Source organism: Peromyscus eremicus, chromosome 7, assembly GCF_949786415.1.
Source record: "Peromyscus eremicus chromosome 7, PerEre_H2_v1, whole genome shotgun sequence".
In the NCBI taxonomy this organism is placed as follows: Eukaryota; Metazoa; Chordata; class Mammalia; order Rodentia; family Cricetidae; genus Peromyscus; species Peromyscus eremicus.
The window spans coordinates 107,375,993-107,401,897 of NC_081422.1; the positions used below are offsets into that span (position 1 = coordinate 107,375,993).

At 41.3% G+C, this 25,905-nt stretch overlaps 1 protein-coding gene across 1 annotated transcript in view; it reads right to left on the bottom strand.

The window, feature by feature from the left end:
- Pdcd6ip (programmed cell death 6 interacting protein) overlaps positions 1 to 25,905 on the bottom strand; it is a 60,202-nt gene that overhangs the window by 14,822 nt on the left and 19,475 nt on the right. Inside the window, exons 4-12 of the mRNA XM_059268802.1 lie at positions 20,946 to 21,073; positions 19,055 to 19,208; positions 17,087 to 17,187; positions 14,455 to 14,571; positions 8,702 to 8,924; positions 7,838 to 7,961; positions 4,453 to 4,630; positions 1,018 to 1,129; positions 55 to 224 (exon numbers count right to left, since the gene is read on the bottom strand). Of these exons, the coding sequence (XP_059124785.1) occupies positions 55 to 224; positions 1,018 to 1,129; positions 4,453 to 4,630; positions 7,838 to 7,961; positions 8,702 to 8,924; positions 14,455 to 14,571; positions 17,087 to 17,187; positions 19,055 to 19,208; positions 20,946 to 21,073 (1,307 nt within the window). The remainder of the gene's footprint in view (positions 1 to 54; positions 225 to 1,017; positions 1,130 to 4,452; positions 4,631 to 7,837; positions 7,962 to 8,701; positions 8,925 to 14,454; positions 14,572 to 17,086; positions 17,188 to 19,054; positions 19,209 to 20,945; positions 21,074 to 25,905) is intronic.

The window sequence follows — 25,905 nt, forward strand, 5'->3', positions numbered from 1 at the left end:
TTGAACAGAATTCCAAACACACAGGACCACCCAGAGCAAGTTCTACCTTCTCACCTCACTGCCCTGCATGGTCTTTGCTGGATTAGCAGAGGGGATGGCGGCATTCAGCTCAGGTTCCGGCTTACACAGAAGTGCGATGGTGTCGCGATGGGACTGGTAACGCTCTTTCACATTTCCATCTGCTTGCACAGCTTTATCTAAAACCGCTCTGAATTTGGATCCCTCTGGGGAAAAGAGTTTGCAGAACTCAGCTGACTGTATTTTAAAGCCCTGGCCCTCAGCTTGACCCCCGACTCCCCCTCTCTAGGCCCTAGTTCCCTAGACAGTAGACCTCACCTCCTACAGATCTGGGCAATTTTGGTTTCGGAAAAAAGAGAAAATTACTTATGGAACTGGGGCACAGTAATTTGTTGTCACTTGGTTAACATTTGCCAAGTGAAAAAAAAAACTGGTATTTGTCTAGTTTCTTTCTACAACTCATGAATACAGAAAGAAATCATTCACATCAAAACAGGGTACAACTCATGAAAAAGTACGTCTCTCTCAGAATAATCTCACTTCAAAGAAAAGTAGATCCATTTGAAAAATCTAACAAAGATAAAGCTTCTAGCTAAAATGAAGATACTATTTATTGTAAACACAAATGTTAATAATTGAATTCTTAAAGAGCATAATTTATTTCAAAGTGGCTGTTAAGGTTCATTTTCTTACCTACCTAGGATTCACTACTAAGTCAAAAAGGAATGACAAGACCATACATATCACTTCATGCGTGTTTTTAAAATACACGTGGGGCTTGGAAAAGCTTGAGGCTCAAAAAACCAGGAGTTCTCCCACTTCACAGGGAACCTAGATGAGCTTCATTACTGTTTTGTCTTTGTTAATCCGGGGGAAATACCTGTGTTTTCACTAGTCATACAAAGTCCAGTAAAAATGAATTTACAACTGAGTCTAATTTAAAGCACACATGGAAAAGTGAGAATCCCCTTGCACGCAGGTCATGTGGGCCACCGTTACCTGCTCGGAGAGGCTTGTAGAGGTCACTGGATGCAGTCCTTTGCCAGCGCTCCTTGAATTTTCCTCTTAAGTCATTATCAGTTGCTTCTTCTTCATCCAGCAATCTTAGAGACTTAAAAAAGGGGAAGCAAAAAGCCTTGAGATATCATCACTAGCATTAAAAAAACAACACAAAACAAATCAAAAACCCTCAAACATTGTATTGTTGTTTATGGGGTCTCAGAGGGTTGGTTGTTTGGTTTGGTTTTCTGAGACAGTGTCCTGTTACAAAGCCCTGGCCACCCTAATACTTGCTGTGTAGAGAAAAGGCTGGCCTTAAACCTACTACAATCCTGCCTTCATTTACTGAGTGTTGGAATTATAGGTGTAAGCCACCATGCCTGTTTTTGATCTGTTTTGACCATACTCAATAGAGACAACCAATGAGGTGGAAATATTTCAATACCACTAATTGATTGCTGTGTGAATTTTGTTTTGTTTGAAATGGTCTCAATATATAACCCAGACTGGCCTCAGATTTGTGATCCTCCTGCCTTCCAAGTGTTGACATTATTAGTACAAAAAGTGATACATTTTGTTGCAGAAATCTTGAGTAATAACATGACAGAATATTAATCTGGAGAGGTAGCTCAGTAGAAGAGTACTTGCCTAACAGGTAAAAGGTGCTGGATTTTATTACCAGAGTCAGTCAGTCTGTCTCTGTCTCTGCCTCTGCCTCTCTCTCACACACACATACACACACACACACACACACACACACACACACACACACACACACGGTGCTCCGTGGGTACAGTGCTTGCTTAGTCCAGTCTTCAGCACCATATAAAAACCAGGTACACTGGCACACACCTGTAATTCCAGCACTCAGAACATGGAAACAGGAGGATTAGAAGTTCAAAGTCAACATTCTAGCATGGTTGGGGAGGGTTGTGGTGGTTTGAACAAAAATGGTTCCCAAAGGCTTATATATTTGAATATTACAGTCATCAGGAAGTGGCACTATTTGAGAAGGATTAGGAGGTGTGGCCTTGGTGGAGGAAATGTGTCACTGGGGGTGGGCTTTGAGGTTTGAGGCCTCTGTCTGCTCTCTATGGATCAGGATGTAGCTCTCAACTACTGCTCTAGTGCTATGCATGCCATCATGCTCCCTGTCATGATGAGAATGGACTAACCCTCAGAAACTTCAAGCAAGCCCCTAACTAAATGCTTTCTTTCATAAGAGCTGCCTTAGTCGTGATGTCTCTTCACAGCCACAGACCAGTGACTAAGACAGGAAGGAGCTCATGAGGTGAGAATCTACTCACAACTGGTAGCTGCTGGGGAAGGGAGCAGTATTTTTCCATCTGAGGCGTGGCCTCTGGTAGTTTGTCTAGGTGGATGACCTAACATTCATGTGCCTGCTAGCAGCACTAACTGGACTCATTGGATGGAGGAGTGGGGGAGCAAGAGCCAGATAGGAGGGTGAAGTATGGAAGTGGTCTGAGAGGTTGAAAGGGGACTGGGTTGGGATTTGACAGCATCAAGATACATTGTATACATGTATGAAACAGTCAAAGAATAAATTTTTTAAATTCTTTAAAAAAAAAGCTGACAGGTGGTAATGGAACACGCCTTTAAATCCCAGCACTCAAGAAATAGAGACAGAAGGATCTCTGAGTTCAAGGACATCCTGATCTACAGAGCAAGTTCCAAAACAACCAAAGTTGCACAGAGAAACCCTGGCATGAAAAACAAAACAAAACAAAGAAATACTCAGTTGGAAAATGCTTGCCTGGCTTGCACAAAGGCCTATGTTCAAGCTCATAAACTGGAAGTGGTGATGCACACCTGTACTAGCACTTGAGAGGAGTTGGGGGTATCAGGTTCAAGATCATCTTCAACTACTCCCAGGCCAGCCAAAATTATAGGAGACCATCTCAAACAAGAAATAAAGTAACAATCACATTTAAAAAACAAACAAACAAACAAAAAAAACTACTAAGTGTAAAAGTTGCCAGGAGTTTAATGCCTTTCTAGCAGCTCAGAAAGGACAAATCCTACCTAGAAGAATTCAGTTTAAACCCAGAACTCAAAGAATCCCTAGAAGTAAAGCTACAGGGAACATGAATTCACAATCAAAACTCATTCAACATTAAACACAATGTAATAGCATGTTCAGGTCATGGAACACAAGGACACAGTGTGAGTTGTGTGCGTGTGTGTGTGTGTGTGTGTGTGTGTGTGTGTGTGTGTGTGACCTGAGTGACACTACTTCAATGTTCTCATTTCTTAGTTTAAGAAATGTACCACAGCCCCTAAGATCTTAACTCAGGAAAAGCTAGGTGAAGAAAATAACCATTCCTGTCACTACCAAGCTATAGTAAGTGTGATATTACAGCCAAATTATAACATAATAGTAAGCATGCCCTACAGACCATAGAGGCTTAGCATGTCACTACTTCAACTTCACTTACCTTTGAAACGGTAAAGGGAGCTAAATAGTCTGACCCACAAGATTCATAAGTAAGCATTTAAGATCTCTGCCTATTCTTCAAAGAAATAAGGTAAACAAAAAATCCCCAAAAGCCAACTGGAAAACCAAAATATTATGGATTAAAGCCCTAGTAAGAACACTAGGCTGGACCCATGTCTGAACCTATCTGCGACTGAGGAAAATAATGTTGCAATTAGTACCACAAAAGGAGACATACATAGATAAGTATTTATAAAACATCTAACTCCCTTAGTGTGATTCTGTGTTCACTAAGAAACCTGGGGCTACAGCATAGTTGGTAAAGTGCATGCCTAGCATTGCAAAAACTGGGTGTGATGGTGCACACTTGTAATCACAGAACTTGGGAGGTAGAGGCAGGAGGGTCAGAAGTTCAAGGTCATCCTTAGCTATACATAGGGAGTTCAAGGTCAACCTGGAATATACAAGATCAATGTCTCAAAAACAATAAGAACAAAAACAAAAATCTGATATCTAATACAGAACCTGATGTCTATACACAAAAGAAATTATTAATTATTAAGTGTTATAAGTGAACAGCTTGATTCCCACAGTTTACTAGTATGCAACAGTCAATGGTCATAAGAATTTAGCTAATATGCATTTATTTTCTCCCAAGGAATGACTCATTCTTAGCCATGCAGTGGTGGCACACACCTTTAATTCCAACACTCAGGAGGCAGAGGTAGACAGAGCTCTGTAAGTTTGAGTCCAGCCTGGTCTACAGAGTGAGTTCCAGGACAACCAGGACTACACAGAGAAATTCTGTCTTGAAAAACCAAAAAAGAAAAAAGACTCATTCTCATTCAACAGAATTCTTCCTGAGGCTAAAGGCAAGTAAGGCACAGAGACCTCGACCAGACATGAAGTACTACCCCTTGAAATCCAAGAGACATCAAGATGACAGTTTATTCTTGAAAAGTCAATCTTTTCAAACATACCTCCTCTAAGATTTCTCTATTTCTTTGTAGTAACTCAGGGAGTTCTTTTATCAGCTGGTCAACAGTCTGGATGCCACCCTGCTCAATCACAGATGTTGACTTGGTAAGTATAGACTGAGGTACAGTGTCTCCAGATACATCTTCAATTGCTGCTGGAAGGTTGAGGGAAGCCAATACCCTGCAAAATAAAAGACATTGTGTCATGTGTAAATCTACACTGCCTTTAAAATAGCAGTCACTTATAGCCGCCCAAATCAACAATGGAATTAGCACTCCACAAGGATGACTCCTATTAAAAATAAGGAGGGGGAAATCAATGATTAATACAATTAAAATAATTAAAGAATAGATGTTGGGAGGAAAAGAGGAATATGTTGACTAGGTGGGGGGAGCTAAAGGAAGGGGGTGGGGAATGGACACTACAAAGATTCATTGTATACCACTATAGAATTTTCAAAAAATTGTAAAAATTAAAAAGAACTGAGATGTTTAAGGTCAGAGTTCAGAATTAAAAGACAAAAAGCAAGAAATCTGCTGAGCATAGTAGTGCATGCCCTATTATAATTTTGTATCTATGCAAAAGATCAAAGAACACAGAAGATCAATTACAGACTCTCCCACATTCTGCATTTTTGTGGTACAATAACAGCTCTCTAGTCACTTTTCATTTACATGAAAAGGCAAAGAAATTCACACCTATTTACTATTCATGATGAAAAAAAAAAGCAAATAAATCAAAGAACATGAGAAATAGAGGCAAGAGGATCAGGACATCAAGATTATCCTCAGCTACAGATGAAATCTGAGGCCAGACGGGGATACACCAGGTGATAGATTAGATAGATAGATAGATAGATAGATAGATAGATAGATAGATAGATAGATAGATAGATACATAGATACATAGATACATAGATAGATACATAGATAGATACATAGATACACAGATAGATACATAGATAAATACATAGATAGATACATAGATAGATACATAGATACATAAGATGTTGCTAGACATCCTGTTAGCTTGTCCCACCCTATGCAGATAACACATAGATACATAGATACATAGATAGTAGGTAGGTAGGTGGGTGGGTAGGTAGATAGATAGGAGGGAGGGAACTAATACAAATGTTTCAACAACAAAAAAAAGAGGCAAAATTCATGTAATCACTTAAATTGAAAGCATGAAAAGCCAAAATATGTAATCACAAATATCTGACAAAGGACTTGCATCCAAAATACATGAAGAATTCTTTAAAGACAAGGATGATTAGGAGATAGCTCAGCTGTGAAGAATATTTGTTGGACTTGTAGAGGACCCAGCTGCCTTTACATTCACATGGCAGCTCACAATTATCCATAAAGGCAGTTCCAGGGGATCTGACGCCCTCTTCTGTCCTCCACTGGCACTGCACTCACATGGTACACATACATACATGCAGGCACATAAACATAATACGTTAAATATTTTTTTTTTCAGAGCTGAGGACTGAACCCAGGGCCTTGTGTTTGCTAGGCAAACACTCTACCACTGAGCTAAATCCCCAACCCTAAATAGATTTTTTTTAAAAGATGATTAAGAAGAAAAACTTGCCAGGCAGTGGTAGCGCATGCCTTTAATTCCAGCATTCAGGAGGCAGAGGCAGGCAGCTCTCTCTGAGTTTGAGGCCAGCCTGATCTACAAAAAGTGAGTTTCAGAATAGCCAGAGCTACCCAAAGAAATCTTGTCTCAAAAAAACAAAAAAAAAGAAAAATCTAATTTGCATTTTCTTATTAAACTCATTTATTGAAAGAGAGACATGCACGTGGAGGTCAGAGGACAACCTGTAAGAGTCTTGCCTTCTACCACATGGGTTTTGGGGATCAAACTCAAGTCACCAGACTTAAAGGTAAATGCCTTTAGCTATCTCACTGGTCCCAGGAAAACTTAAATTTTGAAAAGGCAATAAATGACTAAGAGTATAACACAGTGGTAGAAAATGGGCCTAACACATAAAAGGGCCTGGTTTTCATCCCAGGTACCCGCCATACCCTTACACATCCCTCTATAATTCTAAGCCAAAATAAACCCTTTACATTGCTTTTTTTTTTTTTTTTTTTTTTTTTTTTTTGGTCAAAGTACTTTATAATAACAGAAAAGAAACTAAGACACTCCCTCAAGTAGTTCCCCCAGTATTTTGTCATAATGATAAAATACTCAGAGTATTATGGGTTGAATGGGATATGTCCTCCATGGGTCCATGGTCTTCAACATTTGGTCCCAAGCTGGTAGCTCTGTTTTGGAGGTTGTGGAACCTCAGATGATGGAGGAAGTGGATCAGTGGAGGGCAAGCTATAGAGATAGTCCAGCTCTACTTCCTGCTGATGCAACATGACCTGTTACCACAACCAGCTGCTCTTACCCAAAAGCCTTCCCTATCATGAACCTCTCAAATCATGAGGCAAAACAAGGTTTTTCTTCCCAATATGTTTCTTGCAGATACTGTATCACAGCAATGAGCAGAATGACCAATGCACACGGTGTATGCAACGTGCACTGTTAGTAGCCTGTATGGTGCATAATGTGGCAAACTATGATGTACACAATGTTCGTACTACAGTGCTTACATTTATGGCAAACTGCACAGAGTGAACTTGACCTATAGTGACACAGAACACATGAGAGTAGCCAGGAACTAATGACAGAGGGACTGAAGGGGAAGAGGCATGAGGACTGATTTAGGTTATATTCTCTTTGTAGTAGTTACATGGGTATATGTATGCATTTACCAATCTGAATGAACTATACTTTAAATGAGTACATTTCATTATGTATAAATTAAACCTAATTTTTAACTCATTGAATATTTTCTTAATCTAATATAAAAATTGGTTTACAGTACCTAGTGGTTTAAAGAGTCTTCCTATTACATGTATTTATTTTTGTTGAGTATGTGTGGGCACTCACATGCCGCAGTGCACATGTGGAGGTCAGAGGAACTCTTGCAGGAGTTTCCCTCCACCATGTGGGTCCCAGAAACAGAACTGGGGTCAGAAGCCTTGGCAGCACGTACTTTTACCTGCTGAGCCATCTCATCAGACCGGAATCATGCATCTCAAAGGGCTCTTCTCTACTCATCTTGCCTCAAATAAGTCTCTTGAAATACTAAAGAGTAGTCAAACAGCCTCACCTGTTTTCTGTAATTCCATTCCTTCCCACTCTAGTTCACCTAAGGCTTCTCAAGAAAATAACCAAAAGAACAAGTGTTGGTGTATCTACATCTGCTTGGGATTCATTTCCAAGCTCAGAAGACTAAAATATATTCATAAATTACTCAAAACACAAGTCAACAGCAAGCTTAAGAGCCTCTAAGTCAGCTTCCGAAGGCCAGGATCCACCTACCCATTTGCCAAGGTAGTAGCTTCTCTCATTTGTGCGATTGATCTGTTAACCAAGTCAGCTTTCCTCTGACCAAACACAGCCAGGGACTGCTGCACAGACACAGGGACCATCTTCTCAAACAAATCTAAAACAAAAGAGAAGGTCTAAATAAGGTATATGGAACAGACTCCAACTACAGACATGACCACTCATTTTCTCTATAATGTCATAAGATCAGAAACTACATCATATTGAAAGCCAGTGGTGAGCAGAATTCTAGATCACTGTACTGACGGACAGATCTTTGTTACCATAAGTTTTTAAAGTCATCATATATGAGTGATCTTAGTGGCACCGCTCACTTGCTGATTAGACAGACTGCGTGGTCACAGTCCATCACTTCCTAGCTAGGTAGCCTTGGGAAACAGACTTGCTTTGAGCCTCAGCATCGTCATCAGTAGCAAAGACATCAATAGTTCCTGTACCATGGGCTGCTGTGAGAGACAAACTGAATACATTTGTCAGTGCTTAGCAGTCACTGGCATACAGTTAACACGTTCTGTTTATTAAGTCAAAGTAAGTTAAATAATCACTCTTTCCCAGCAACTTAAATATTATGCAGGAGATCTGTTAGAAGCTATCAAATATTGCATATGACATATCTACACTATCAAAGGAAGGCTATAACAACATTGATCTAATGCAAATACCACAGCAGAAATATACTGGTTTAAAATAGACTCCAGGTATGGTGGCTCTTCACGGAAAATGGAAAATGAGTGGTTTTCAGGGTCGGTAAGGGGGAAAAAATAAGAAGCTGAGGGTGGGGGGTGGAAACTGGAGAAAATACAAACTGACTAAAGTACATCTAGAGAACAGACCTACCTGTGAACTTCTGGCTGATGGGTACATTGACTGGGGTGGGTTTCACCAGAGTGGCTTTGCCGATAGGATCCAGATCTTTAAGGTCTGGAACACGGTCATGATAAATGAAATCATTATCCTTCTTTGCTGCAGTAAGGGCACGGCTGATTTTGTCAGAAAAATCCTTCACATTGACATATTCATCATAGCGAGAGGCCACATTCTTAATCAGTTCTGCTGCGTGCTAAAAATAAACATTTATATATACAGTGTGTGTTTGTTTGAAAATGGAGGTTTTCTCTACCAAGCATTTTTAAACTCTCACGACTCCCAGTGCTGTGCTTGGCAGGATAACCTGGAAATTCCATGATAAAACATCTAATAATAAAAGAGGAAGAACAGACATCCCAGTAAGCTGCATGTAACTACAGTAAAAGAAAGCTGGGATCAATCAACATAACCTTACATTAATGAAGGCTGGGATGTTATTTCCACAAGCTACACAACTATTTACAGTAATTAAGAAGTACTGAATGCCTTTATGGGGCCCTAAGACGAGAGTCTTGAAACCACAGATATCAATGACCAGAGATACACTCCCTCCATGCCATTCACATGAGCAAAAACCTGAACAAGACACCCTCTCAGTGAAAAAGTAGAACTCATCAAGAGTTACTCCGCAACACAGGAAATCAACCAATAAGGGAAAAAATATGACACAAACGTAAGGCTCAAATTCTAATGCTAATAGAATATTAAAAGAAAAGAATTGTCAGGCAGAAGTGGGGCATGGTGGCACAAGCCATTAATTCCAGCACTTGGGAGGCAGAGGCAGGTAGATCTCTATGAGTTTAAGGGCAGCCTGGTCTATGTAGTGAGTTCCAGGACAGCCAGGGCTATGTAGAGGGACCCTGTCTCAAAACACCTCCCCCCCCCCAAAAAAAAAAAGAATTGCCAGGTGGTCTGGAGTGATGACTCAGTGGTTAAAAGCACTTAGTGGGTCTTGCAAAGAGCCTGGGTTCAATTCCCAGCATGCACATGATAGTTCAAAACCATCATTAACTCCAGTTCCAAGGGGAATCCTGGTGACCATGGACAGTGCATGCACATGGTACACATATAAGCAGGCAAAACACTATACATAAAAATTTTTCAAAAAAAAATGACAGGCAGTAGTAGCGAACACCCTTAATCCCAGCACTCAGGAGGCAGAGGCAGGCATATCTCTTTGAGTTCAAGGCCAGTGTGGTCTACAGAGCAAGTTCCAGGACAGGCTCCAAAGCTACACAGAGAAACCCTGTCAACATTGTCAGATACAAAATGAGTAGGTGTTTTACCACCTGCCATTATAAGATACAAATCTTCTTAGTTCTGCATGTAAGACAATAGCCATATGAGCAATTATAAGATGCTGGTAGCTCAATCCATATCAGAGTAGATTTTTAACATCCCTGACAATACCTGGACTAAATAAGAAAAATAAATAAATAAGATTTGAACAGCACAACTGGTGTAATTTATCAGAACTTTGAGCTCCACAGTTAGAGACATAACATGTCACTGCATAAATTTGATGCATGAGAGATACAGCAATCCTCAACACCAAAAGCACATTACAAAAAAAAAAGTCTAATACTAGAATATCTGCATACATAATTCTCTAAAACATAAAATTTAAATTAGAAAATGTCAAAGCATTTGATAAAGACAGTTGTGTCATTGGGACAAACATCTTGCAAGGCCACAGTCAAAGACTTGGTCCTCAGCCCACAGTGCATGGAAGCTAATAGAAGCTTTAAGAAGTGTAGCCTCACAGGAGGTGTCAGGTCAATGGAGTCACCCATGAAGGAACACGGGACCCCAGCCTCTGCCTTGCTCTCTTTTGCACCACTGCCGTAGGGTGAAATGTTCTGCACACTGCACCAGGAGGCCCTGACTCATCACAGGACCAAATGCAACACAACCAACCCACCTCGAGCTGAGTCTCCAAGACGTGGCCCAGGAAGCTTTTATAAGCACTGTTGTAGGGTCAGAAAACTGACTGGCATGATGGTGTTTTCATTTTTTATTTGTGTGGGGGTCTTGTTTTTATTTTATTTTTGTTTTTGTTTTTTTGCGTGCACATGGAGGTCAAAGGACAACAAAGGATTGGGAGTCAGGTCTTCCCGTCCACCACATAGACTCAGGTCATCAGGCTTAGCAGCAAGTGCCTTCACCACTGAGCACTGTATGATGGCTCAATGTTCCCTTTCTTTTTGCTCTGTTAATAAATAAACAGTTCTTTAAACTTAATAAAACCGTCACTCCCAAAGTTGGCATTATGTTTACTATGAACAGATAACAGTCCTCAAAGCAGAAATCAAAAGCCACCAGTACCACCATGACCACGCGTATAAAGAAAGAACTTACTTACAGGAGGTATATTTATCTACCAGGAAAGCACAAGAGTTGCTAAACTGCATATCTAGTAAGTAGCAGCTGAGGACAAATCCACACAGCACATACAGATTCACAACCCCTAATGTGAAGAAGCAACTGCAGAAATAAATCTGCTCTTACTAACAACATACAATATGTACACTATACCTTAAAACACCTAAGATCAATATGAAACTACAGAGAAACAAGAATTGACAAAACAAATATCATTATTGTAAACTAGGAAAAATATAAGCTTAACTACATGCAAATTAAATTTGATTTGTAAATTTACTAAACACTTCCTCAAACAGAAGCTTGGTTTCAGGTATTCTAAAAGCACAGAAAAGTGGAATGCACAGGACATCATCCTTTGTGGGAACTGCTTAGATCAAATCAGAAACAATGTATGTGGTGATATTTTATTTGTATGTTAATAAAGTTTGCCTGGAGATCAGAGGAAATAGCAAGCCATTTTAAGTAAACACAAAAGTCAGGCAGTGGTAGCACACACCCTTAATTGGACCACTTGGCAGGCAGGGTCTCTGTGTGTTCAAGGCCATACTAGGGAACAGAGTCAAACGTGGTGACACACGCCTTTAATCCCAGTACCAACCATAGAGGCCTGAAGGTCTGTACAGATAGGCAGTGACAAGGAAGTGAGGTAGCTGGGCTGAGAGCCAATGCAAGAGCAGAACAGCAAGGCAATAAAGGCGCAGGTAGACAGGAAGTAGCTCACTTTTTGGGAACTGCAGAGCTGGTAAGGTAAAGTTGGTTGGTGGTTCTCACTATTTCCCTCATCTCTAAGGCTTTCACCCCTATACGTGGCTCCATGTTTTTTATTTAATAAGACCGCTTAGAAATTCGTCTACAAACAAATACCACTGTAAAACAGATACCAGTCTAGACAAAAGCAAGATCAACTTAACAAGAAGCCATGGAAAAAAGATGGGATACTGAGGGGCCTAGTACTTAGCGCAAGAGTCAGATTGCCCAGTCATAAGGGCAGAATTGAAACGGCCCGGGATGGATCAATGTCTGGAGCCATCTATCTGCCCACAAGGACACTGCCGCAGCACCTAAATGCTGGCACCCCAGCACCCAGAGCACATCCTCTACGACAGTACTTAATGCTTAGTGAGTTTTAAAGTATGAAGATAGACAGACGAGTCCAGAGCTCAGTGCTATGCTCCCTTGCCCTCCACAGCCAGGCCATCAGCCACCACAGTGTGTAGGAACTGGGCAATCTCAGGACAGCAGGAGAACCTGGGTGAGGCAGCTCTGTCCCACAGCAGACACTGTCCAATCCAAACTCAGCTGGACCACACAGCCAGCTAACACCTCTGTCCCACAGCTACCCTTGGGGCCCCACCTCAGAGGACACAGAAAGATATAACTCCAGCATGTTATCCATTTAGGGATTTGCCCATGTGCTTCCTCTTTTTCACTTTTTTGGTAATATTTGACTTTTTTCAGAAAATATATTGAAAACATTCATGTTTTCCTTTTACTTTTTGGGGGTTTTGTTTTTTGTTTGTTTGTTTTGGTTTTTTTTTTTTTTTTTGGTTTTTGGTTGGTTGGTTGGTTTTTTTTTTTTGTTGTTTTGTTTTTTTTTTGTTTTGTTTTTGTTTTGTTTTTTTTTTTTGAGACAGGGTATCTCTGTATGGTTTTGGGCCTGTCCTGGCTCTCACTCTGTAGCCCAGGCTGGCCTCGAACTCACAGAGATCCTCCTGGCTCTGCCTCCCGAGTGCTGGGATTAAAGGTGTGTGCCACCACCGCCAGGCAAGTCAAAGAATTTTTTAAGTATTTCTAAAAATGGGGCTGGAGGGATGGCTCAGAAGTTAAAAGCACTGCCTGCTCTTCTAGAGGAAGTGGGTTCAGTTCCCAGTACCCACATGGTGGCTTGCAACTCTAACTTCAGTTCCAGAGTATCAGATGCCCTCTTCTGACTTTCAAAGGTACTGCACACACATGGTATACAGAAATACATGCAGACAAAACACCCATACACATAAAGTAAATTAATTAAATTATTTTTAATAATCCATGACTTCAGGAGAGCAAGTAAAGAAATTAATTCACAACCTAGAAAAAAGTCAGCAACACAGATGAGAAAGTCAAGACCATGAATGAGAAATCCAGTAAACTAAAACTGTTAGAAGCCAGGTGGTGGTGGTGCATACCTTTATTCTCAACACTCAAGAGGCAGAGGCAGATAGATCTCTGTGAGTTTCAGGACAGACTGGTCTACACAGTGAGTTCCAGGACAGCCAAGGCTACACAAAGAAACCCTGCCTCAAAAAATAAATAATAAACAAATAAATAAATAAATGTATGTTAGAAAAAAATAACAAAAATAGAAATAAAGTAATTCAATGAATCAAAGAAAACATCACCAACAGACCACACCAACAGAAGTTTGAGTGCTCCTTCACCATGCACAAGGCTACCTAGGGTCAATCTCCAGCATCAAATAACAAAGTACACTGCTGTGATTCTAGCACTCAGGAGGAGGAGGTAAGAGCATCAGGAATTCAAAATCAAAACCAGCCTCAGCTACTTTTTCAGACAGCTAAACTGCACTGCCTCAAAAAAAAAAAAAAAAAAAAAAAAAAAAAGGTAAGCCAGGAAGAAAGGATGATAATAGCTTATCTGTACTCTGAGCATTCAAGATCCCCAAAAATCCCAAGTTTGAAGCCAGTCTAGGCTACACAGAGAATCTTGTGTTGAAAACAAAACAGCAAATACAACCAACATAATGGATACTTGTTGGCTCATACTTCTAACTTGTGAGATTATTCATGACAGTTAAAATTTGACAGGGCATGGTGAAATAAACCTAGACCTCAGCACCCAAGACGTTGGAGAAGGAAGATCAGGAGTGTGAAGTCATCCTGGTCACAAAGTGTGGTGGCTTGAAAGAAAATGGCCCCCAAAGGGAGTGGCATTAATAGGAGGTGTGGCCTTGATGGGGAGGTGTGGTCTTGTTGCACCCACTGCATACCCACAGTGTAAAAGGAAAAGAACCACACAGTGAAAAGACCAGAGTGTATAACTCCACATCCTTCTCAAATTGTGGGGCTATGATCTCCAGTTTATAAGCCTACAACACAAGTTAAGCAGTACATATCTTAAAATAAGAATGGGTAAGTAAGAGAACGGAATAAAAATTTAAGTGCAATTTTCAGATACATGAAGATTTTGCAAAACATGCTTGTAGGCAAAGTATAAGGATGAAAATCATCACTTGCCTCTGAAAAAGACAATGAACGGGAAGTGTTTATGGGCAAACTGGGTCTCACTAGTCAGAAACGGGAGAAGGATGTCACCTAAACATTTATCACCAAGAGACTCACCTGCAACCTTGCGATCTCTTCCCCAAACTTCTTCTGCTGCTTGGCCAAGATTGACTGGTGGTACTCAGCATTGGCTTGCATAATACACTGCTTTGCAGCCAGGGTGGGGAATACCTCCTGGAAATAAAAATACTGACCAGGGGAGAGTCCAACCACACAAACCATCACAGACAACAAGGATGCAGGAAGAGAAAGGAGAGGAGACAGAAATTACAATCACCCAGTAATGGTTTAGATAGGTTAGTCATTAGGTGTGAGCAGAGAAGACTTTGTGGTTTTGCAGGAATTGCCATCTATGAATTCATTTCTTTCAGTTAAAATTAAGGCTTGTTTGTTGTTTTAAACTGTTAAGTGAAGCCAAATCAGGTTTTCTGAAGCTCATTCTATGGAGTAGGAAATCAGCATTTTGTTTACAGGGAAGAAAGGAAGGCATGCATTGGAAAGAGTTGGGAAGTCCATGGAGGAACAGCAAGCCCAGCTTTAGAAGCTTTCTTAGCCCCTTACCCAGCCTTCAGGGACCTACACCACAGTTACTCACATATACTAATGAAACTGCTCTAGAGCTGACTGTTTCGTCATGTTTAAAAGACAAAAGACAGTAAGGTAAGTCCTCACTTAAATTCATATGCTGAGAGACTGTAAAAAAGATTATGGTAGCCAATAAAAAAATTTAGTATCATATAAATATTAACATTTCAGTATTATATACTCAAAAATACATCCCAGACATACAAATGCACTAGTGACTGACTGTGATGATAAAGTGTAACTTTGCCCTAATGTATTTTTAAAATAACTACAGTCTAATACACTTAAATCCAAATACAGGAATCAAGAAAGCCACTATAAGGGTCGTGACTCTTCCAAAGTGTCAAGTCGCATCCTGCAATCTCACTGCCTTTCTGAAGTACATGGTATTTTTAAAAATCCAATAAATACACTGGGTAATTGTTACATCAAGAACCGAATTGTGCCGGGCGGTGGTGGCGCACGCCTTTAATCCCAGCACTCGGGAGGCAGAGCCAGGCGGATCTCTGTGAGTTCGAGGCCAGCCTGGGCTACCAAGTGAGTCCCAGGAAAGGCGCAAAGCTACACAGAGAAACCCTGTCTCGAAAAACCAAAAAAAAAAAAAAAAAAAAAAAGAACCGAATTGCTACCATGAGTGTTTTCTGTCTGCTAGGAAAAAACCCCAGCACTGAGCCACTACTTACAGACATCCTGTTAGAACTAGAACTGAACTGCTGCTAATGGTGAAAATACCTCAGGAGACTTAGTGAAAGGAGAAATTCAAACACATTGTAGTCTGAAACTGTCGGTACTCAAGGAAGGCTGGAGCATCTCGGTAAAGATGTTCCAAGAAGACCCAGGAATGCTGCAGAGTTGGCTTCCAAGCCTTTGAGATGACAGGATATGACAGTGCACTGTGCAGCCAAATATGGAGAGAGGTTCTGAGTCCTACAAGAGTCCTGAGCAAACTTCTGAACGGGGGAGGAGACCAGTGACAGTGCTGTGGACGGCACCCAGTCCTAGGTGCTAGCTAGGCAAGTGCCCAGTAATGATCTCAAGCCCAATGGGCCTTCAATCCATACATCTTGACATTAGCTCTCCACTGCTCACGTACTGCTGGGCACCTTACATTTACTTTTAGCTGTACCCTATGTTTTCTATAGTTTCATAATTTATGAAGATCCCTGAATAACATAAACTCACGGATTCTCCTACAAACATCACCTACTACCACAGATAACCAATTCCTTGTGCAACTATGAGGGAGAGCAGTTAAAATGTCCTTCATGCCAGGCAATGGTGGAGCATGGCTTTAATCTCAGCACTCAAGAGGCAGAGGCAGGTGGATCTCTGTGAGTTCGAGTCCAGCCTGGTCTACAGAGCGAGATCCAGGACAGCTAGAGCTACATAGAGAAACCCTGTCTTGAAAAAACAAAAAAAGACAAGAAAAAAGAAAGTCCTTCTTTGCCGGTGTTTAAAGCATGACCTTAAGCACTCCAACTCTACTTGCCCAGTTGGTCACGTGTTTTGTCATTTATAAGACACCTCTGCACAGTCTTTTCCATCACCCCTTCAGAAAAGCTCCCATTAAAGCAATGCTTCCTGCGGCATGTGGTCAGGACAGATGCTTTTCCTTAGCTGTCCATTAGCGGCCAAATGTCCTATGCCTGCTGGTAAAACTTAACTCTAATCAAGGAATCAGATGGACTTAGGGTTTCTTTCCTCTGTGTCTGTTTCTGCACTTTAAGGCTCATCCTTAAGAGAACAGGACAGTGATTAAAACTGTGAGTCATCAGCACGTTCCATACTCATGCTTCTTCCCACACTACCAACAATCAGGACGATACAATGACAGAGGACAGATGATTCGAGATTTCCACAAGAGTTTTAGCTCAGAAAAATAAATTTAGTGAAGAGTAAATAGAAAGGCATCCTCTAAAAGAACAGTTCATGCATCTTAAAACTTAAAACATCTTAAAAAAGAAAATATTCTAAAAACTATTCTTCAAATATTTCATTAAAATACCAGATTTCTTTGTTAAAACATACTTTTCAGCTTGTTTCTCATCCATAAAAATATTCCCGCATGCAAAATAACCAAGTGTCCATGAAGACAATAACTAACCTTGGGGAGAGTATCTTTGTACTGACACTGTTTGAAAGCGTCGCCAAAGTAATCTGCAGCCTGGTTTGCCAACTTAGCTATGATGGCATCTTTCATTTTATCTGGAATAAAATGTTAGTTAAATGATCATTGTAACTGAAGTATATGAGACAAGGGCCAGCAACAAAACTCAGCAGGTAAAGGTATATACACACTGCACAACTTAGATAGCCTGCATCCCATCACCAGAACTCACACCGGAAGGAGAAAACCAACTCCTCCAAGTTGCCCTCTGACCTCCACACAAGCACCATGGCACATATGCACCTGCATTCTCTCCCATCCTTAACACACACACACACACACACACACACACACACACACACACACACACAAATAAAATAATAAAAATAAAATAAATGAAATAACCTGACACATGACTTGGCATAGACACACCTGGGACTGGAGCAATGGCTCAGTGGTTAAGAGCACAGACGGCTCCTCCAGAGGACCTAGTTTCAGTTCCCAGCACCCACATGGCAGCTCACACCTGTCTAACTCCTGTTCCAGGGAATCTGATGCCCTCTTTTGGCCCCCAATAGTACCAAGCACACAACTGGTGCACATGCATAGAGCAACCACACACCCACACATATTTAAAAAAAAAAAAAAGAAAAAGTAAAATTTACACATCTGTCTAAAGAAATCCATATTGATGAAATTGAAACGTCTACACAAAAAGTATTCCACAGGTAGCAAAACATGGTGATGCAAGCCTATATATGTAACCCTAGTACTTTGTGTCTAAACCCAGAGGATCAGAAATTCAAAGCCATCCTTGGCTACATAGCAAGTTCCAGGCCAGCCCAGGCTACATAAGTAAATAAACAACTCTATAAACAAGTCAAAGCCACAGAATTAGAGTAATGGCTGCTGGCAGCTGCAGCAGAAGGAAGGGGGTGACCTGACATTAGTTATTCTCGGGTGTGGGGATACCCTAACATAGGGGTGCTGACTATGAGCTCCGTGAATACTCCAGAAAACACTACATTATAGTCAAAAGGGGAATGTTCCTCCCCAATCCCACCATTTTCTGAAGTACAGTCTCACTCTGTAACCCAGGATGGCTCCAACTCAGCCGAAGTCTAACTGCTTTGATTATAGGTATGAGTCACCACATACAGAATTTGTTGTGTGTATGTGTTTGTTTGTGACAGGGTTTCAGACTGTTGCCAGGCTAGTCTGAAACTCGATAGGTACCCTAGCATTACCTCAGTATCATGGCAATCACCCTGTACTGGCCTCCCAAGTGTAAGGATTACAGGCATGAGCCACCACACCCAACTAAACTGCCATTTTTTAGAAAAAAAATAAGTTGTGTTTATGATTCTTCCACAGTTTCAATTTCTCTGTACTTGGACATTCAGTCTATATCTCTCACACTGACTTACATACCTTTACAAGGACTGTTCTTCTCCCTAGTCACCAAGGATAGTGCCTGAATAGCTCTTCTTGTCACTTAAGTCTATTTTAAACAGGACTACCTTAAAGAAGCCCTTCTTGGTGGCTCAATGGTTAAGAGCACTTGCTGCTCAATCATGAAGAACAGAGTTCGAATCCCAGCGCCCACATCAAATAGCTCACAATGTCTGTGACTCTAGGCCCAGGGGACCCGAGCCCTTTTTTCACCTGCAGGGCACAGACACCTGAATATACACTTAAATCAAATCTTAAAGGAAATCTTTCTTAACAAACTAATTCAAATGCAGTGATCCCATAGCCATCCCACACCCAGGCCACCAGCCACTGCCACGTGAAGCATTCCATCTTCCTCCAGTAACTCTCCCTCTGAAGCAAGCTTGACTACTCAAAGACCTCTTCTCACCCTACCTACATGGAACATACTATGAGCCAATCATTCATTATCTTGGTATAAAAGCCTAGCACTTGTTTTCACATGTAACATAGTAAATAAGAAATTGTAGTTACCTCTTGTGGCTTTTAAGAAAAATACTTCTTGAGCCTGGGCAAGCATAATAAGACTGAGGGTCCCAACAGTGTCTGGAGATATGTCCACAGTAGGCTCTCGACTTAAGGCAGATAAAACTGTGTCTTTAATATGTAAAAAGGCACCACTAGCAAACTAGAAGGAGAGAAAAATAATGTTTTACCATTGAGACTTAATTCTCTACGGTTACACACAAACATCTGCAGGCCGACTGAGAGGACAGTGACATCATGTCCATTCCCACACTGAGATCACCTCATTCACAGATGGGGCCTCACCACAATTCTAGAGCAACAAAAAGTTTAACCAAGATTCAAAGCAAACTACAGGAGAGAGTAAAGTAAGAGAATGGCCAAAGGTAGTCAGCATTAATTTATTAGAATCACTTCTTTAAAACTTACCTAAGAATAGATGAAGAGATAAAACACTATTCAAATGGCTCTGTGTGTGTGTGTGTGTGTGTGTGTGTGTGTGTGTGTGTGTGTGTGTGTACATATGAGCATGTGCGTGCTTGCAGGCCAGAGGACAACCCCAGGTGTCATCCCTCAGGACCTCCACCCACTTCCTTTGAGTCAGGTCTCATTGGTCCAAAGCTCACCTCAGAGGCTAGACTGGCTGGTAAGCAAGCCCTAGGGAATCGAATCGATTACAAGCATACACTTCCAAACCCAGCATCTACTGTGTGGCTTTGGGGATCAAACCCAGGTCCTTGGGCTTACAAGGCAAGTGCTTTCTTCATTGACTGAGACATTCCTCCAGCCTCTACGCATTTGTCCTTAGTACAGTAATATCCTTGCCTTTATCCAAACAAAGTCACCTTTCAAATAAGCACACTGGGCTTAGGGGACACCCCAAACGGCACACTCTAAGGCCGGCAATGACACTGACAGACATTTTCATCTGGCATTTACAACTTCCTAGTGAAATGCCCCCTTTACATTCTTCTTCCCAATTTTATTGTTGAGGTTACTACTAAAATTACTTTTATGAAACAAAGCAAAGCTGAGAAAATAAAAAAGTCAAGTCAACCTGGAATTTTAAAGTGAGTTAGCTTGGTAGACCACACAGACAAAACTCAAAGTCACTGTGTTAACAAGACTATCACAGGGCCAGCAAGATGGCTCAGTATGGAAAGGTGCCTGTCACCAAGGCTCACATCCTGAGTTCAAGCCCCAGGACCCACATGGTGGAAGGAGAAACCAGCTCCCGCAAGTTGTCCTCTGACCTCCACACACATGCTCAGCCATACTAATACACACACACACACTTTTTAAATAACTTTTAAAAAAGATATCACATTGTTCTTTTATCTGAAACAAAAAAATAAGTAAAAACTGAGTAAATAATAAAGTGCCACAAACAGCATGCCCTATTAGCCAATGATTAGTCCCTAAGGTAGGAAGCTATCCTAAGAACAGTCCAGGCCTGACCACATTTAAACACAACTTCTCCACAGTCTACAGTTAAATTATTTCTGGCCAAAAGTTCTTAATTTGGCCAAACCACTGAAATTTTGGATGTGAGAAAACACACACACAATGTCTAACCATTTTTGAAGGAAGTCATTTACTTATAAGAGGTTTTCCACAAATGTATGGCATTCGCCCTACATATGTCATCGTTGCTGTCCAATCAACATTCATTGAGCCTCTACTGTGTGCCAGGCACTGTGCTAGGGGCTGGGTGGGAGTGCACAGTGAGGAGAAACAGACATGGGCAATGGAACAGTGCTTCAGTGCTGAAGTGTTTAAGGACTCAAGAACCAGTTTCCTTCAGAGCATCCGTCATGAAGAAGGCAGCAGCTGTCACCTAATGCCAACCACTCCTGGAATCCAGCATGCATCCCTGTGTAGGAACTGCTTTTCTGCATACCTGGTACTGCTTAGCAGCGGTTTTCAATCCTTCATCATTATCCAGGTTCTGCTCTGCTGCAATCTGGCTAGCTAAGGCAGCACAATTGAACAACACACAGCTCTTTTCATATCCTAAGCTTGCAAGAGCTGTAAAAAAAAATTGAGAAGGAAAAGTGTATCAGATTATTTTTCTTCTAAAGAAAACAATATTTCAATGAGAAATACCACGGCCTCTATCCCAGGGCTCTCCCAAGACCTGCCTTCTCACCTATTGCAGGCCGACTGCCCATATTCCCACATTATGTCCATCATCAAAAACTCAAAAGATGAGTAAGTTATTCTTTCTCTCCTTCTCTTTGTTCCCACATTTTTACTATAGTCAGGTTCAAATTGTAAAACTTATTTTTGTGTTATTTCTCACTTAATTACTTAAATTCAAATAAATCATTACCAATTTTCCATGGCCTCTCAAATTTTTATCTTCCCCCGACAATGCATGCACATGCACACACACACACATACACACATGAGCACACATGTGCGCACGCACACACCAGCCCCTACATCAACATAAGCATACCAGTGCTTCCTTGATGGTCTTCCAGATCCCCCTCTCTCTGATGATGAATCTATACAACCCACATCCATCAGCATAACTATTTAATTTTAAAAAAGAAATGAACAAGTGTTGATGATGACAGAGATAAACTGCAACCTTCACTTGAAGGAATACAAAATACTGCAGTTCTATAGGAAATAATGTGTGGGTCCTCAAACACTTAAAATGATTCATATGACCCAGAAATCCCTCTCCTGGGTATATGCCAAAAAGAATGAATGCAGAGTCTCATCAAGGAATTTCTACACTTCTGTTCATGGCAGCATCACTCAAATAGCAACCTGAGTGACCATCAACCAATGGATGTGTAAACAAAATAACATATGAACATTCAATAAAGTATTTATTAGTCAACTTCCAAGGAAGGAACCTACATGTAAGACAAGCCTTGAGGACATTACATTAAGTGAAATAAGCATCATGAAAGACTAGGATTCACTTACAGCAAATACTTAAGTGACTCACAGACAGTGGGTACCAAAGACGGGGCCAGGAGGCTGCTATTTAATCAGCACTTCGGTTTTGGAGATCTATTTACAGTGTGAATGTACCCTTGCACTACTAAAAACCACGTACTTTAAGGCCAGGCGGTGGTGGCACACACCTTTAATTCCAGCACTCAGGAGGCAGAGCCAGGAGGATCTCTGTGAGTTCGAGGCCAGCCTGGTCTACAGAGTGAGATCCAGGACAGGCACCAAAACTACACAGAGAAACTCTGTCTCAGGAAAAAAAAAAAAAAAGACTCAAAATGGTTAAAAGGTAATCCCATGTATTGTGCTTCTTACAACTTCTTAAAAAGACCGACATGTAAGTCTACTTATATGCAGTACTTAGAACAGTAAAATACGGAGACAAGAGGATTAACATGTCTGCCAGAAGTTGGCAGGAAGAGAGCGGTGCGAAGTTACTGTTTAATGAGTACAATTTCAGTTCTGTAAGATGAGAGAGCTTTAAAACCAGATGGTACCATGACTGCAGAGGGCTGTAAGGATGCTAGCTAGTTTTATGTCAGTTTGACATAAGCTAGAGTCATCTGAGAGGAGGAGCCTCAACTAAGAAAATGCCTCCACAAAACGAACCTGTACGCAAGCCTGGAGTGTATTTTCTTGGTTAGTGATTGATGAGGAGGGCCCAGCCCATTGTGGGTGGGGCCACCTCTGGGCTGATGATCCTGGGCAAGCCATGAGGAACAAGCCAGTAAGCAGCACTCCTCCGTGGCCTCTGCATCAGCTCCTGCCTCCACGTTCCTGCATCTGAGTTCCTGCCCTGACTTCCCTCAGTGACGGACTGTAACCTGGAAGTGTGGGCTGAAATAAACCCTTTCCTCCCCAAGTTGCTCTGGTCACAGTGTTTCATCACAGCATTAGTAACCCTAACCAGAACAGTAAGCATAAGTAATACCATTTGAAACTGTACACTTACCATGATTAAGATGGTAGACTGTGTGTATTTTATCACAATTAGAAAAATTCTTTTAATCTACAATAGCTCCCAGTTACTTGTAAAATTTAATCACAGTGTAACTCAACATCTTGTATATAGTTCACCAGACACTGATCACCAAGCCAAACACTCAGAAGGCTTCCTACACAGAATAATGCACAGTCCATCTCAGAGAACCAGAGCAGCACGACAGCTGTCTACTCCACACAGCAGAACCAGGAAGTAGTCAGTGCCTCTCTGCAAGCAGCCAGTCTCTATTTGTTCCCAAACCCATTCTGATCTCCTCTTCACTCACTCAGCAGACACACCAACTGCTCCAATCTGCATTCTAATTAACTATAAGAAAACAAAGTCACACAAAAATAATAAATAGTGTGGGAGGTCCTGAGGAAAAATAAATGATCAAGGTAACATGGTGTGCACATCTATACTCCCAGCATTTTGGGAAATGGAGGCAGGAGAATCAGGGCTGCAGAGTCCTCCTTGGCTACATAAGAAGTCAGGTCAAGGCCGGGCGGTGGTGGCGCACGCCTTTAATCCCAGCACTCGGGAGGCAGAGCCAGGCAGATCTCTGTGAGTTCGAGGCCAGCCTGGACTACCAAGTGAGTTCCAGGAAAGGCGCAAAGCTACACAGAGAAACCCTGTCTAGAAAAACCAAAAAAAAAAGAAGTCAGGTCAGCTTGGACTACGTAAGACACTATCTAAAAAAAAGGAAACTAAAAACTGAGCCCAGAATAAATGTCGGCAATTCCAACAAGTCAAAGATCAGAGTTAACATCCTTAAAGAAACCTTAAGGCTGTACATGCAAAAATCAGTACAGTTATTGCTGTTGTCATTTCAGGGTAACCAGGTTAGCCAAGGCCAAGCTAAAATTGATCAACCTGCCTCCTCCTCCCAAGTTCTGGGGCTATAGAATGGTGGCCATGATCAAATCCAAACAGGATGTTTTTTAAGTTATTGGGTAAAATAAATCTAAAACTTGAACACAGCATTTTCTTAAAAAAAAAAAAAAAAAGGGGGGGGGAAGAAAAGTTGTGCCTGGACTCAGAACAACCAAAATCTGACGAATAAAGAATCCAAGGGGCAGGGATGGGGTGATATTTAAAAAAAAAAAAAAAGTTTTTTTTAACTTCTTAGAGCTGAAGAATTAAGTGCTGCAACTAAAAGGACCAGCAATAAATGCTGTTGTGTTTCTCATAATATCTTTACCCCAGGCTGTCATCTGTCATTTTATTTTTATACTACCTCATAGCTCAGAAATTACAGTTTACCTTTTGTTTCTGTGATTAGGCCTTATATTTTTCTAACTTTGTGATATCTCCTATAACATCTAAACAAACCAGCTTTTTAAAAAATAAATATTTTATTCTCCCTTTTCCATAGAGCACGTTTTTTCCTAGCATCCGACTCTGTTCTTGTTTGCCATAATCTCTTCTTCTATACTAAGTTTATTTTAAGAAAAGAACTCAGTTATAAATAAAAAACATTTTGCCAAGCAGTGGTGGTGGTGGTGAACACCTTTAATCTCAACACTCGGGAGGCAGAGGCAGGCAGATCTCCGTGAGTTTGAGGCCAGCCTGGTCTACAGAGCAAGTTCTAGGACAGCCAGGACTACACAGAGAAACGCTGTCCCGATAGATGGATGGATGGATGGATGGATGGATGGATGGATGGATGGATGGGTGGGTGGGTGGGTGGGTGGGTGGGTGGGTGGGTGGGTGGATAAATAATGTTTTCAAAAATTCAAACAACTGTTAAAAAGAAAATAAAATTTAAATCACCTACTATCTTACTTCTTGAAAATAAAGTTTTTTCTATTTTCATTAAGTAACTACAGATGTGCTCACACATAGCTTTTTGCAAATTGCCACTGCACCTGCTCAGGCTATCCGGATGCAAGCTTCAGGGAGGAGTTGGAACTGGTTCTTTACCAAGTGTCTCTAGGAGCCCAAAACAAAGGGTCCTAAAGTTGTATGATGCAGGCTGCTGAATTCAGTATTCCATGGGCACAGTTTAACATGTCACCACATACATGTCAGAGTGATCACTTATTCTTCTAAAATAACACCAGAGTCTGGCAAATGTGCAGTAAGAGACTGTTGAAGGAAGGACATTCAATTTCTAATGTTAGCTACTAGAAATGACCCTAAGTTCACTACATAGCCTGGTCTACACAGGCTAGCCAGGGCTACATAGTGAGACCTGTCAAAATACAAGAAAGCACCTCTCCCTCCCTCCCTCCCTCCCTCCCTCCCTCCCGCATTTAGTTACACTCTACCTTGGCCTCCCATTCAACCATCTCACTCACGTTTTCCTTGTCCCCTGCCATCAGCTCCTTACTCTGAGCTGCCAATCAGCTAAGTCACAACAGCACTAAAGATCCTTTTCTTCACCTTGGCTCCCAACTCTCCACAGTGTCGCCTTGGCCCTCAAGCCTGTAAATTTTCTGACACAAGAAAGCTACACTTGCAGATTACAGTTCCTCACACACACCCTCCATCCACCCCGCCTCAACCTTACAATCTGGCTTCTTCCAGACGTTCCTCTACCAAATCCATGCCGTTTCAACTCCACTTGACTGTCAATGCCTCAGCCTGGATCATCCCCAGTCAGCTGGAGACGGGTGACTCAAGTGGCCCAGCCCAACGTTTCTTTTCTGTGGCACCAGGCATACTCTACTGCATATCCACCTTTAACATGCCCCCAACTGTTCTAGCATGGAACCAAGTGTCAGGACCACCATTCACTTCCATGATGAATGTTTTTTCCTGGTCCTCCATGGTCCAAATGCTTTTTCTCAACTTCACCCTACTTCTGGCTCTTATATGCTTTTGCCTATAATCTGTCCAAGGGGAATGAATTTTTATCAATGAGTAACTGTTACCAAATCTAGAACTCTCTCTCTCTCTGTGCTTC